The 14,045-nt window shown below is 46.8% G+C and overlaps 3 protein-coding genes across 3 annotated transcripts; 1 reads left to right on the top strand and 2 right to left on the bottom strand.

Annotated features, from left to right (window-relative positions):
- Positions 1 to 4,002: 4,002 nt before the first annotated feature.
- Positions 4,003 to 5,009, top strand: NCS54_00464700 (Hypothetical protein; the record flags this gene model as incomplete). The annotated part of the gene is made up of 2 exons (XM_053150177.1): positions 4,003 to 4,123; positions 4,195 to 5,009. The coding sequence occupies 2 exons, from the start codon at positions 4,003 to 4,005 to the stop codon at positions 5,007 to 5,009; spliced, it is 936 nt and encodes a 311-aa protein (XP_053006152.1).
- Positions 5,010 to 5,552: 543 nt separating this feature from the next.
- On the bottom strand, positions 5,553 to 7,669 carry NCS54_00464800 (Flavoprotein; the record flags this gene model as incomplete). The annotated part of the gene is made up of 7 exons (XM_053150178.1): positions 5,553 to 5,743; positions 5,810 to 6,016; positions 6,124 to 6,627; positions 6,685 to 6,768; positions 6,837 to 7,282; positions 7,341 to 7,457; positions 7,521 to 7,669. 7 exons carry the CDS (start codon positions 7,667 to 7,669, stop codon positions 5,553 to 5,555), a joined length of 1,698 nt encoding a protein of 565 aa, XP_053006153.1.
- Positions 7,670 to 9,017: 1,348 nt separating this feature from the next.
- Positions 9,018 to 12,361, bottom strand: NCS54_00464900 (Nitrate reductase [NADPH]; the record flags this gene model as incomplete). Its single annotated transcript, XM_053150179.1, has 4 exons — positions 9,018 to 9,058; positions 9,111 to 10,034; positions 10,081 to 12,043; positions 12,095 to 12,361. 4 exons carry the CDS (start codon positions 12,359 to 12,361, stop codon positions 9,018 to 9,020), a joined length of 3,195 nt encoding a protein of 1,064 aa, XP_053006154.1.
- Positions 12,362 to 14,045: the final 1,684 nt, after the last annotated feature.

Below are 14,045 nucleotides of genomic sequence, written 5' to 3' on the forward strand. Positions count from 1 at the left end.
AAATAATTAGAAGGTTTTACTTATATTAAGATAAATAAAGCTTCTAGTAATTTCTACTAAATAATTCATAAAGGCCTCCACATAAGACACATTTTAGGATTATTTCTATATATTCACTATAGTAATAGCCTTCTTTAGCATATCTACCGCAAACTTATAGTCTATTACACTAATAGGCTTTATAATCTATGATCTATTAGCAATTATAATATTATTTTAAGCAATCCCGGCATTTAAATATCTTAATAGTTCTAGATTCTCCTCCGGTAAAGAAGAACCCTTTATCAATAAACTACCTTACTTCTAAGCATCTTTTAAGGTAAATAACTATTAAACTATATGCCTTAGGAGTATCTCTTTTACTAAGCCATACTATCTTTATAACCTAGGTATTATTCTCTTAGCTAAAGGCTTTAGTAGCCCCTAATTAGACTTTATCTATCTCATTTAGCATAGCAATACAATTAATATTATCTACCCTAATAAAATAGAGATTATCTCATATAATATATACTCCTTAAGGTAACTTTGCTTTTACTATCCGCTTTATAACTTTATACTTGCTATTATCCCTATAGGTAATCCTAATATAATATAAGTTCTTAGGGTCCTTAGTAACCGCTTAATATCGCCACAAAGGGTTATCTAGCTCAGAGCATACTTTACTTTTTACTATTAACTAGATTATTTTAGCCAAGGGCCTATTATCCTCTCCTTCTTTTATTCTCAATATATTAACTATATAATAAAATATATCTATAGGATTTAGTAAAGTAATTAGGACTAAGATCTTAGGATTATTATACTAAGGAAATAGTATTAATTACATAATATTAGTATATAATTATTAGGGTTTATTTATCGCGTTTATTATAATAGCTTTAAGCTACTTACGGGCTTATTATAGCTCCTCGGTTATTTACTTCTTAATCTTAATTACTTATTTACCTATTTCTTATATTATCTCTTCTTACCTCTTAATAATTTCTTTAAGTTCCTTAGTTATTTCTATTTATTCCTTTAGTACTTCCTTTAATTATTTAGTCTCCCTATGCGACTCACCTAGGAGGTCTAAGGCCTTCTAAAGCATTGCCTTTCTATCGTTGCTGCTACTGTTGCTGCTCCTTCGTGCTTCGGCCGGTCGGTCGATCTACTCTTTGGCAGGTGCCGTTTGCATCGCATATTAGGTGCTCTTTTTTATTTCTTTCGCGGTATCTTTAAGTTATCGCGCCGTGTCTTAGACCTTGCTGGTGGGCTTCACCACGCGACTTAATCGCTTTAGCATCGAGAAGGGGGTATCCTACTCCACCACGATCTCGGCCCCCATTGGATCCGCTATGACGGTGGGCTGACCAACCTCCACACACACTTTCCGGTCAAACCAACCACGGTCTTCTGATTCCCTTAGGTGCGTTTAAAAATGCAGTGAAACTCCCTCTACCGTAAGAACTCGTTAAATTCGCGCTTTTTTGAGTTCAACCGTCGGTCTTAGCGTATTACTTCCCGGATGATCACTTCCTCATACAGTTAGTATGTGGAAGTGATCATTCGAGGGGTAATATCAGAAGATCAGATATTCCCCCCGGCCAGGATTTTTGCAGTTTCTCTTTTATCTGATCTAAAGCTATTACCACCGCGTTTTTCATATAATACCGCCGCTTAATAAGGTTGATCCCAATGCCAGCTGGACTATGGCCTCAATACTAAGGAAAAAGCCCGGCCTAAAGCCTAAGCCTCTTGCAGAGCGGAAACCAAAGAGGATCCTATTAATCCAACGCCCGGAAAGAAGCTATTCACCGGAGCAGAAGGCAGAAGTCCTCGTATGGTTAATCCACGGCCACGTTATAAAGAAGGGTTAGAAAAGGAAGCCTATGGTTTATAATGCCTCGAGGCACTTTAAAATACTAGAAGGAATAATCTATAGATAGCGATAAAAGCGTGAGTTTTTCCTCGAAGAATATCATCAGAAACTCTACCCTAAGTGGCCAGGCCTCAAAGATCAAGTATACCTCTCTTTCTTAGAGCGCCGCGCCTAAGGGAAAGTAGCTATAACCTCTTAGTTCCGCCGGAAGGCATAGGCTATTTATAAGGAGTTATACCCGGACCAAAGCTCCCAGTTCTCTTTCTCTATCGGTTAGTAGTAGGGCTTCCTTTGGCGTTATAATATCATAAAGCAATAAGTAATAAAACAATTAACTAAGAGGCTAGAGGATTATATTGACGTTATAAATAGGTTCTTATAATTTATTAGGCGCATCTCTATATTATGATTCTAATCTTAGGCCATTATAATAATCTTAAACTCACTAAAACGCTAGTTTTATCAGCGCCTAATACTTAACCTAGATGAGACCTTAATATTATTTAAGTATCTTGATAGCTTTACTTAGGAAATACGTAGCGTAAAATCAGTCTCTGGGAAAAGTAACCACAGTGGGTAGAATAAATAGTAGGCTACCTTGATTTTTTATATATTTATAAATAGCGAATTTAGGCTTTAACTAATTATTATATTTTATAATATCCCTATTAATAAAGGCAGCTAGAATTATGAGAAGGAGTAATATCTTTATTCCCCTAATGTTAATATAGAGTTTAATAAGATAGCATATAATAATAAGAAGCTTTTTTCTTCCTAAATTAATAATAAGCTTCTTTCCCTTACTAAGGATAAAGAAGAGGATCTATTACTCGTAATAGATATAGCTATATTTTATAAGACTTAAGGGATTAAGAAGAAACTAAGGGATAATAGTATCTCCCTTATACTTATCCCTCTTAGCTATATGAGTCTTTTATAACCCCTTAATACCGCTATTAATGCTCTTTTTAAGCGGTAGTTATAGGAGGTAATTAATAAGTATGTTAAGTAAATGGAAAGAGAGAAAGAGGAGGATTTTAAGTGGTTAATTAGTAATAAGAGAGTTATGGTTATTTATATAGTTGCTTTTGCTTTAAAGCGTCTTAATGCATAGTTAGAGATGGTTAAAAAAGCGTTCTTGAACTACAGAATAAGCATATGGCCTAACGGGACTAAGGACTAGCTAATCCGGATCAAGGATATACCTTCTGATCAGATTGACTTTACTAGGTGGGAAGAAGCCGAGGAAATTATCATTAAAGACGAGGACCCCATGGATCCCCTATGCGACGACGAGGAATTCCTCGTTGCTAATGATGACGAGCTTCTTCTGCGTATATGATATCATAAAGAAGTCATTAAGTAGCTATAAGAGCGGCTACGGAAGAGGGGCCTCAGGGTATTAGGGAAGAAGGCAGATCTGATCTAACGACTATGAGATGATAATGACTCGCAGAAACCTCGAGAAGGAGATACGATATATATTAGCTAACTAGACCATTAGAATCAGCGCCTTCAGAAGTCTTATTGACCTTGTTATCTTGCCAAAAGAAGGCTATTCCCTCTTGCTATTCACGTTCCTTTCTTAACCTCCAGTCTATCTTCCCCCACCTCTTTCCCTTGCGGCGGCCATCTTCGTTATCACGATATCGGAGGGCAACTTCAATAGAAGGTGGAGGTTGGAAGTGGGAACAAGCCGCCTACCTATTTTTAGTAGGGGATCCATTCTGCCGCCCATCCCCGCCCTCAGTGTGGCTTGCCAAGAGACGCCAGTTAAACTCAAAAAAGCGCGAATTTAACGAGTTCTTACGGTATATATATCCTGGGACTTCATCCCTGATCTGACAACATTCCGTGGGGTTTGTGGGGTTAGGCCGGGGAGACATCGGGAAATGACTTGGCCTCCACACTAACCCGTGGGGTACGTGGTGGGACTGGGAGAGATCAGATTATGATGCGTCCGCCATATGAATCCACAAGGAAATGCGAACACCTCCGAGGTGCTGGGAATTGGCATGGAATCACGCATATCTCCGTGGATACCTCACCTTCCAAAGATATAAAAGTATACTCGACCACTCTCCACAGACACTGCAAAAACCAAGACACGAACGCATCCACTGTACCCACATACTTTCAACATGGAAAACATGAACCTTCAGCCCGATACTGTGAGATCTGTATATCCCACTATCGATGCCTCCACCAGCTTGCAACAAAGCGCAAAGGGGAAGGTGGTGTTGATCACCGGCGCTGGTCGTGGTATGAGGAAACCTGCGCTGGTCTCACATCTTCAACTGAGCTTAGACTAATCGCTTTTCTAACCACTGGAGGCATCGGACAAGCCATCGCCGTCGCTTTCGCCCAGGCCTCGGCTGCCAAGCTTATCCTAACCGCCCTAGAGGAGTCAGAGTTGGACGAGACCCGACAGAAAGTCCAGGAGATCAAACCGAGCATCCAAGTATTCTCGCGCGCCCTTGACGTCCGAAGCAACGCGGATGTGGAAAATTTCGTCTCACAAGCCGCCATCTGGGCCGGGAACCGCATTGATGTGCTCTGCTGTAATGCCGGCATTAGCCCTCCCCTAGTACCCATCGCAAGCGGCGATCCCGATCGGTGGTGGATGGGCCTCGAGGTCAACCTCAAGGGTGTCTACCTCTTTGCGCGCCACGTGCTGCCCATCATGCAAGCCCAACGTGCCGGTCATGTCATCATCACGGCGTCTCGGGCGGCAACGCGTGCAGAAGAGAATCTGTCCAGCTACCAGATCTCCAAGCTGGCCGCCACGCGCCTCTGCGAGTGCATCCACCGGGAGAACCAAGAAATGGGCATCCGATGTTTCGCCATTCACCCGGGAGGCATTGTCACGCGCCTCCTGACGGACATTGAGACTAAGGAGACCGAACCATGGGCATCTGAGGCGGTCAATATCATCCGGCCGCACTTGCAGGAGGACATATCCCTGCCAGGTAATGGGTGTGTGCTTCTCGCATCAGGGCAGGTGGACTTTCTGAGCGGGAGATATGTTGACCTGACGATAAGTTTCGACGACATGATCCGAGAGCAGAAGTCGATTGAGGAGCACGACCTATTCAAAATAGGGGTTGGACTTCATTGGTCCCCGGCCGGGGGGGTTGTACCATTCTGAGCCCAACGAAAGCGGGCGTATCAATTACGTAGTGTTTAGGAAGATTGTCTCTACAAGTAGTTGCTACTAAGTTTTAACCCTACCTAGTTGAAGCTCCGTTGTATTTGGGTAGTGAGTGTAATTGTATTTCCTAATCGAGGTTATTATATTTTTGGCGATTCCTGTTGCACATTCGCCTCGCCAGAGAGCCTTGAACAATGCTCAGCAATAAGGGCTTAGGTTGAGATATCGCCGCAAAGTCTGCAGTGTTTTGGAGTTCAAGTAGAAGTTATTTGCAAACTGATGTTCTGCTATTGTGGTGAATTTCCTAGGTCGAAGATGCATTATTAACGTAGTGGTGAATATAATTTCTCGACTACACAATTGGCATTCTATGTCTCTGCAATAACGACACCTAAACTTTCGTAATAATCAAGGGTGAATAAATCTCCCTATTCGTTTGATATTTCCAACTTGACGCAATTTAAACTTGCTAGCAGTTAAGCGAGGACTGTCTAACTCTAGAGATGTTACAGAACTCATGTCACTCGACTTTCTAGCGATCTAATGCAACAGAGGTGGGGACTCGACGGCCACCCCGCCTTCCAGAACTCCATTGCCCAATGAAGCGTACTTGTTCTCGGCATCGGCCCAGACAAAGTCGAAGTCCTCCCATCGGATCGTTGCTGTGGTCTGAACGTAATGAGCGACGGTGCCAGGCCAGGGAACGAATACTCTGCCCTTCGAGTTCTTGTCTATGTGAAACATGATACCCATTAGCAACGTTCCTTGGAGATGAGGTAATTGGGAAGCAGACTAACACCAAGATTTGCAATTGCCACTAAACGCCATTTTCTGGAGTTGCTTCTGGGCCCATTCATTGAAATTTTTCTGGGCCGATTCTTTCACGACGACAGCTTTGAGGCTGTCGGCCTGAAGTCGGTCGAGCAGTCGAAGGATGTAATTGCTCGTAGCCTCAATACCAGGAAAGGCAGATCCGATCACTGGAGCAATGGGTGGGTTGAATACTGTTACTTTGTTAATTCCCATGCACCTTGAGCAAGGACCTAGTGCTGCAACTGCGAAACGCTCCAGGCGTTCCCACCTCTGACGGAGTATGGAGAAGCTTTCTTACCGAACAAGTTGGGGAAATGGGCAACAAGAGCGCCCATATACGACTCTGTGGGTTTGTCCTTGCCCCAGTTCTCAGACAAGGAATATCCACCTCGTCCCATGGTCGGAAACCGTGGTTCAAAGGACACATCGAAGCCAGTAGCGCAGACAATGACGTCTACTTCGGTGACGGTGCCCGTTTTGTCGACAATTCCCTCTGCTATCACCCGGTCGATGCGATCCGAGATCACGGATGCATTAGGCTGTTGTATAGCGTTCAGGTAGTGGTCTCCAGGCGTGAAGCGTCGACAGCCAACCTCGAACTTTGGCAACAGCGCCTCCAGCAACCTGGGATTGTGTATCATTTCCTTCATGTGTTCGACTGTGGCTCGCTCTAGCTTTGCTTGAGCGGGGCTTCCCGACCAAAGTGCCTCGAACCCGCCGGCGAGAGTCTTCTCCAGCCGTCGACGATATTCGTGGTAGTAACCTGGGTCCTTTTCGAATCGGTCCCAATCCTCCGGTAAGTCTACTTAACGATTAGTATTTGGACAAATCATCTTGCCTATAGGGAGAAGTGGCTGACAATCCTTCTGTACGGCGCCGTCAGAGAAGAGATGTGGTATCATCCAGGACGCCGTGCGCGCGTAATTAACAAGCTTCTTCGCGACTAGAGAGGTCCATGGGCATTAGCAAATACCACTGCAGGAACATATCCGAAGTTTTGGACAACTTTACCAGGCTGGAGTGCTGCAACGCACTGGACTGCGCTCGCCCCATTTCCGATCACAGCGATTCGCTTGTCAGTCAAGTCAACTGTTTCATCCCAGTTTGCAGTATGCATCAGCTTGCCACTGAACTTCGACAATCCCTCGATATCAGGGAACTTCCAGTTGTTCAGGGAGCCAAGGCCCTTAACCAGGACATCACACTCCCGTATGACCGTGATGTGATTCCCCGAGCCGTCGGTGGTCTCTAGTTCGAGGCGCCAGGTGGACGAGTCGTCCTGCCACTGCGCAGAGACGGCGCGATGATTGAAATGCATGTACTTTCTCAGCCCATGCTTATCGACGACGTCGCTGAGATACTGTCGTATTTCTGGCGCAGGAGCAAAGAACTTGGACCATCGCTTGTTAGGCGCCCACGAAAAATGGTAGGTATGAGCGGGAACATCGCAAGCGCAGCTATTCACTGTCATCAGCTGCAGGAATGATATGATTTAATGTGGTCATCACGACTTACCCTGGATATCGGTTCTCGTACCAGGTGCCGCCGACATCGGGGTTTTTTTCGTAGACTTCCAGCTCTACATTTTCCATGCGCGTGTCCACGTCATGAGCGAATTGGATGCCCGAGATGCTGTGGGTTGGAATAATAAGTAATTAACCTTGATGCGTTGAGATTTCGGCGGTGGTGTCCTACCCAGCGCCCAGCATGACGATTTTCAGCTTCCTCCTGAGGAATGCTGTGCCCACCAGTTCTTCAGGTTGGCTTGAACTGTTGGCTGCGATATTGCCGGCCTCGGTGGTCCCATTGGAGCCATTTTTCGTTGAGGGTTGCGAAACAGCCATTGTGGTATGATAAACTGATTGATAGATCTGGTGATGTTTGATTGAGAGAAGACCTGCGTCCTAAATATAGTATCAAAGAAGGGAGGAATAAGCATTTGCTGTTGAACTTTTATTTATTTATCATGGATTTTAATAATTCCTGGTCCCACGTCAAACTCGTCTGAACCCGGACAGTGTGGTTCGTCACCAATTTGATCCTCGGCCGAACTTGGTTGCCATGCCGTTGCGCGCCGTGGCGCCCCACGGAGCTTTGCCCCCGCGCGAATTCCATTAAGTCCCCCAGGACTTAAGCCTAGGGGGAGCCTGATTCGCATGTCCTATATCCTCTTCGGTATGCTTGGTCGGTGCAAAATAGCTGTTAGTCACAGATTGCTGAGTTGGCTCGCCTTGGGGCTTGTCCCACATGAGCCAACGGGTACTTGCATCGGTGCCAGATCTGTGTCAATCACCTCATCATGGGAATGCTCGTCACTAAAATCACTATTGGAAGTTGCATATTAGCCGATGTCTAGCCAAACTCATATGGGAGTATGAGGGCTAGGGATGGCGCGTGAGTCCCGAGTATAAAATTTGTTTCGAATAGAGGAAAAACAACATATACAAGAAAATAAGAAAACTGCAATCGAATGAACCTAGTCCTATATTTTTCCCTATCCTGTAGAGTGAATTATTATGGTTTAGAACATTTAACGGGTTGAATTTTGACAAGTTGGTCGTTGACATAAGGAAGCTCTTGGCTCACATTTGATCATACCGACGCGCCTCCGGCCGGGTAAATGTATGAAGATCATCGTGCGTAAACGAGCCCGCGTCGACGAGCGTCAGCAGTAATTCAATTGCGGAAGAGGAGTTGTCTTGCCTGGGCATCCCTGAGTCAAAATGGGGCGCGTTGCCGCGAAGAGCATTACCGTCGAGACTTGGTCTACGAGCATGGGTATGACGCTGCTTCGATAGGGGTGCAACGCGGGTTGATGAGATGCCTTATCGTCGTCCTGGCGCATGGACCATCACGATGGTGTTGTTATCGCGGCGAGCTCGAAGGCGTGAATAAAATATACTCGGAATGTCGTATCTAAGGAATTTGAGTCTGAAACGGTTCTAGAGTCAACTATGTTCGAGTTCGTATACTTTTGAGGCACATAATCTCCCCGTTCCCTGGTTTTTAAAGCGAAACATTCTCCGTACCATTAACAGCTGGCAACCGAACCTCCACTGAAACCCGAACACTATTCCCATATCCTATTTGCTCAAAGGACATGAAGAGTCTAGAGAGTCTGTTAAAAGGCAAGAGTGTCGACATGGACATAGAGCGACTGCTATTGACCCGTTGAACGGTGCATAGCTACGATCAAAACCCAAACATGTTCTCGTCCTCCACATATCCCCAGTCTAATATTGTCAGTCAATCAATACCACCTCAACAAGGACATGCATATCTCACCTTTCAAAGCCGGCAGTGCAGCCTTTTGAATCATAGCAGGTGGTCCACAAAGGAATACCGCGTTACTCTCGGACGGTTCAAACAGGCTCTCCTTGATAATGTCCTCGTTGACAAGACCAGTCTTGCCTTTCCAGTCATCACCCGCATGGCTGAGGACGTGTGTGACTTTCAACTGCCCGTCGGACTTGGTCTCAAACTCCCCCAGCTCGTCCCGTAGCAAGATGTCGGCTTCACTTTTGTTGGCGTCAACCACTCGGATCTGAGTCTTGTCGCCGGCGGTGAGGAGTATTCGAGCGATGAGCGAGTATCCTGGTGTGATGCCCGAGCCGCCGAGAACCAGCGAAACTCGGTCAAAGTGGCATTCCTTGTTCTCGATGACAAAGTTACCATTTCCGTTGTACACAATCTCTCCGGTTGGTCCTCGCAGTTCAACCTCCTCTCCGATGGGCATGCAGTCCAGAATGTTTGAGAGAGCACCGCCAGGTTGGTTTTCATCTGGAAAGTACGTTTTGACTGTGAGCTCAAACTTGCCGTCACCATCACGCAAGGATTTGGCATCTTCGTTAATCAGCTTTTCGTTTGTCCCCTCCTTTGCTGGCTGACTCCTCTCCTGCGGCGGAAGAAGTGGTTTCGTCGGGGTATACGAGCGTATGAGCATCCGGTCGAGCATGTGGAAGCCAACCTGAACATGCTGACAAGTTCCGAGTCCGAGGATATTCTTGCCTTCTGGGAGCTGGAAGGTGTATGTCCTTGTGTCCTCGGAGATCTTGTGGCGGTCGACCAGCTTGACAGGGATCCATCGATGCTTCTCCAACGCCAAGTGTCGATCCTTGTTACTAGATGCTGCAGCGTCCTTTGCTGCAGCTTCTGCATTCTGTTTAATGAAGTTGGCGGTCTTTTTGGTGACAACGCCAAGGGCGCACTCTGGTGATTGTTAGACCGTCTAAGCTTGGCGATATCATGAACTTACCCTTCAACTTCTTGTACGCATACCCGTCATGAATGCTAGCAAACTCTTCGCTTGTTTCTTGGTGAACCTTGCCAGCGTGTCCAACGATTGCAGCTGCGCCTCCGGGATGCCACTCGAGCACGCTGGTCGCATCATAGACTTTCCCGTCGACAACAATCCAGCAATCATCTTGAGTGTTGTGTTTCTCGATCTCTTCACGCGTAAACTCTTTCTGCGGTGCCCCTGCCTCTTGCTTCGCCTCGGCGATCTGGCTCTCCGCACTGGGCTTCATCCAACCGCCGTCTTTGGTTGCTGGCTCGACAGGGTGTCTAAACAAGATTGCTGGCATTTCCGAGTCATCGTCCTCGACGATCTCAGGTCTCACGACATACCAGCAATTGTTCATCATGCCCATCACGTTCCAGTTGGGCTCCCTAGGTTGGGTGTTCTTGAACACGTTGAAGCACCGCACCGTAATGCTCTTTGCGCGAATAACGTGCGATAACTCAACGTCGACATGCCAGTGAATCCAGGTCCAGAACTTGTTGCCATGTCTGATCGGATACTTTGGGAACTTGCGAATGCAGTAGAGCCACGTCTCTCCATCATCCAGTGATACCTCAACGCGTTGAACTTCATGACCTCCGCCATCGTATGCATAGCCCTCGATACGATAGTTCTGCCCTTTCTTCGCCTTAGTGATAGGAATCTTCTCTCCTTGAGCCGGCTTCACTATGACCGAGTTGAGGTTCTGCTCGTTACAAGCAGTGTCCGGGTGATTGAAGAGTGCCTCAGCAAATGGTCCATCCTTTTCAGTAACAAAAGCCGGTAGCACTCGGTTATCCCAGATATGATAGTACGAGTCGTTCTCCTTGTCACTGATCCAGACCTTTTTCAGCCACTTGACGTTTCTCCCACCGACATAGCCAGGAATGATGACGCGGACCGGGTATCCATGGTCAGGCGGTAGAGGCACATCGTTCATCTCATAGGCCAAGATGACGTCGTTATTCAGGCTCATGGCGTGTTCGAAAGGGATGCAGGTTGAATATTTCCCTCCACTCAAGTCATCTGCTCCTTCGAAGTTGACCCAGTACCTCTTTTCACCCAGACTAGGTGGCGTCTCAGGGACACCAGCTGACAAGAGAACATCTCTCAGCAAAGGGCCTTTCCAGAATGCACAGCTTGCACTGCCAGCTCCCCAGTTGAATCCCTTGCTCTTCTTAAGCATGTTGAGTTCTTTGCGTCGGTTGCCATCACAGGCGATAGCCACGGCGATGTTGATGGTGTCAAACTCTTTCAGGTCGTCCATGGAAAACTTGGTGGTGCTGCCATTGTACTCAACTTCCAGCTCATGGAACTCCCAGAGGAGTCGAGGAACAGCGCCGTGGTTCCGCACGTAGTGAAGCTCGTTTGGAGTGATGAGGCCGGCATCGTACAAGCGACTCAGTGGAGATTCTGCGTTGAGAGGGTGCTTTCCCGTGAGGCGGATGAGATCTGATGAACGGGGCAGCCAGTTGTCCGGACTGAACTGATCCTGCTCGTCAATCGATACCTGGGTCATGTTGCTGGTCTGGGGGGATTTCTGCTTCCCGTTGTTTTCCTTGAGCTGACTGACATAATCCTTTTCGTGCTCAAGTGCCCGAAGAAGGGCTATTTCCTGGGGGGTGTACTTGTCTAACAGCTTCGGTTCCTCGCCTTCCCTGGCCTCTTCATCCTTATCAGCCTTGTCTTTCTCCTCTTTGGCGTAGGCATCGTGATGTTTGCCTTTATCGGAAGAGCGCCCCCACTCGTGCTCTTCCTGAGCACTATCGTCTTTCTTGCTTTTCGTCTTTTCCTCCTCTTCTTTTCTCTTCCGCTCTTCTTCCTCTTTCTTCTTGAGATTTGCAGGCCATTGTTCCTCATTCTTGACCCAGCTTTCGGTCGTTTCTAGCACATATCTCCAACCCAGTGACCGGTTCTGCGGGTGACGAAGGTGGAAATCCTATTGATGAGTTAGCGAATCTGTTTTTGGCGCTGCATACTCTATTCGTGCCTCTTGATTCTCGATCAAATCTCGAAAGTTGACCAGCTTTCCAGTCTCGGCGGCTTTTCTAAGTGCATCGTATCTCTGTCGCTCTTTTTCAACCTCTTCCCTGTACTCATCGTCTCTATGAGTGATTCCGGGCAGACGATCATTTCGGTCTCTGAATCCGACTCTATGCTGATGGCCTGCAATCCAATTCGGTTCATTGCGAATCTCCTCGGCTGAGGATCCGGGATGAGGGCGGACTTTGACGACCCAGGGCTTGGTAGACGCCATTGTTGCTTTTCCCTATTAGAAGAGAATAATACACGCAAGAATTTGCAAATCAAGCTTGATGCCAGTTTAAAATCGTCTCCGTGCTGACGGTATTCCGGAAAAGGATGCCGCGGAGAAACACAAATATGACGTCCGATGATATCAATGGTAGCTCAGACCCAAGCCACTAGGTGTAAGAAATGAACTAATCTGTACGTATTGTTAGCAAATTACGTTTTGGGTCTTCCAGAAACTTGGTAAAGCATGCCGATGTTCCGGCTGCATGTCTCAATTCTTGAAATAGAGGCTGTCAAATCGCTGATTATCGTGCGGATCTTCAACAAAACAGAGCATTACTGATTCGCATCTAGCATGAATATCCTACCTAAGCCACTATTTGTCGCGGACAATGCGAGACAACTAGTGCCCTAAATATTGTGACAAAGGAAATCAGGTCTACTGCAATCCAGCGCAGAGACTACCGGTACCCAGGGGGCTGACTAATAATAGGTCGTCCCTCTGTTTATCATAAAGGGGGCATTATTGTTGCAAAGTAGGGCTATTCGTGTGGATCGCCTCGATCTGTGTGTATTGCTTATCTTGTTCTTCTTCAGATAATTCCCTCTTTCCCTTTTGGGCCGCGACGTGGCCTTCCTAATTGGGCCTAGTCCGTCCGCAGAGCCGGAGATCACCCGGCCGGCCATTGGAGGCACGTGACCACCTTCTGAGCTATTGTACAGGGCCCAATCCAACATATCGGACGCTCCTCTGGCAGGGTTCCATTCAAAATGATGCTTTCCCTTTACAGGTTTGCCCTTGTGTTCATCCTTCAGATCGAATTTGTGATTCCCAAAGTAATCCAACTCTGCTTCAGTCAATTGAGTTGGCAAATCCACCGAGTTTGAATACTTGTAAATTCCAGGCTCTGGCTCATGGCGGGAATGACCATGTCAGCTTCCAAAGCCGCAATGACTGACCGCTTTACAGAGGGAAAGCACTCGCTAGTTCCTTCGAGAGCTCGTGATTCGATAGCAAGTTATCCTTTTGGCAATCAGACTGAGCATATACTCGCCCAAAAAGATCCATGATGCCTCCTGCCTGGATGATTGAACCAGCGCCCCAGACCTGGAGTAGCTTCGGACAGTTCATATTCTAGCCTCGCGCTAAACCCATCTTGCGGATAATTTGTAGCCCTTGAACGAAACATAGCAAAAAGCAGAAGTAAGTTGATTGGCGGAGATCTTCAATGAAGTCCTCTTTGGGGCCGACGTTCATCTCGGTAGGCTGGACGCAGTGTTCGGATGCTTTTTCGTTGGCAACGCGCCTGTCCAAATCTGCCGAGGCACACCTAAACAGATGTGCACTGATAGGGAAGAATAAGTTTTCGTCTCCCGGAACTGAACGACCGAGTGAGCGTTCCAATGGGAGTAGTTCATGATTCCCCACGGGGAAAGGGAAATCCGTGGAGGTGGCGCTGCGGTACCCCGGGCTTTCTCCCCGCAAACTCCCTGGAATGCCAGGTGGGTGAGATCTCCCAGGCAAAGTTGAAGACACCAGGGGCCGCAAAAAGGATAAATGATATCTAGGTGACAATCAGGTTGAGTCCTGTGCATCGCAAAGTACAACTGCTGTTCGCTCAACCAAGGTTTAACTTTGACATAATGAAGCATCAAACACAGATAGATGAGGAGGTGGAACAAGTGGA

This window comes from Fusarium falciforme, chromosome 3 (assembly GCF_026873545.1).
Source record: "Fusarium falciforme chromosome 3, complete sequence".
In the NCBI taxonomy this organism is placed as follows: domain Eukaryota; kingdom Fungi; phylum Ascomycota; class Sordariomycetes; order Hypocreales; family Nectriaceae; genus Fusarium; species Fusarium falciforme.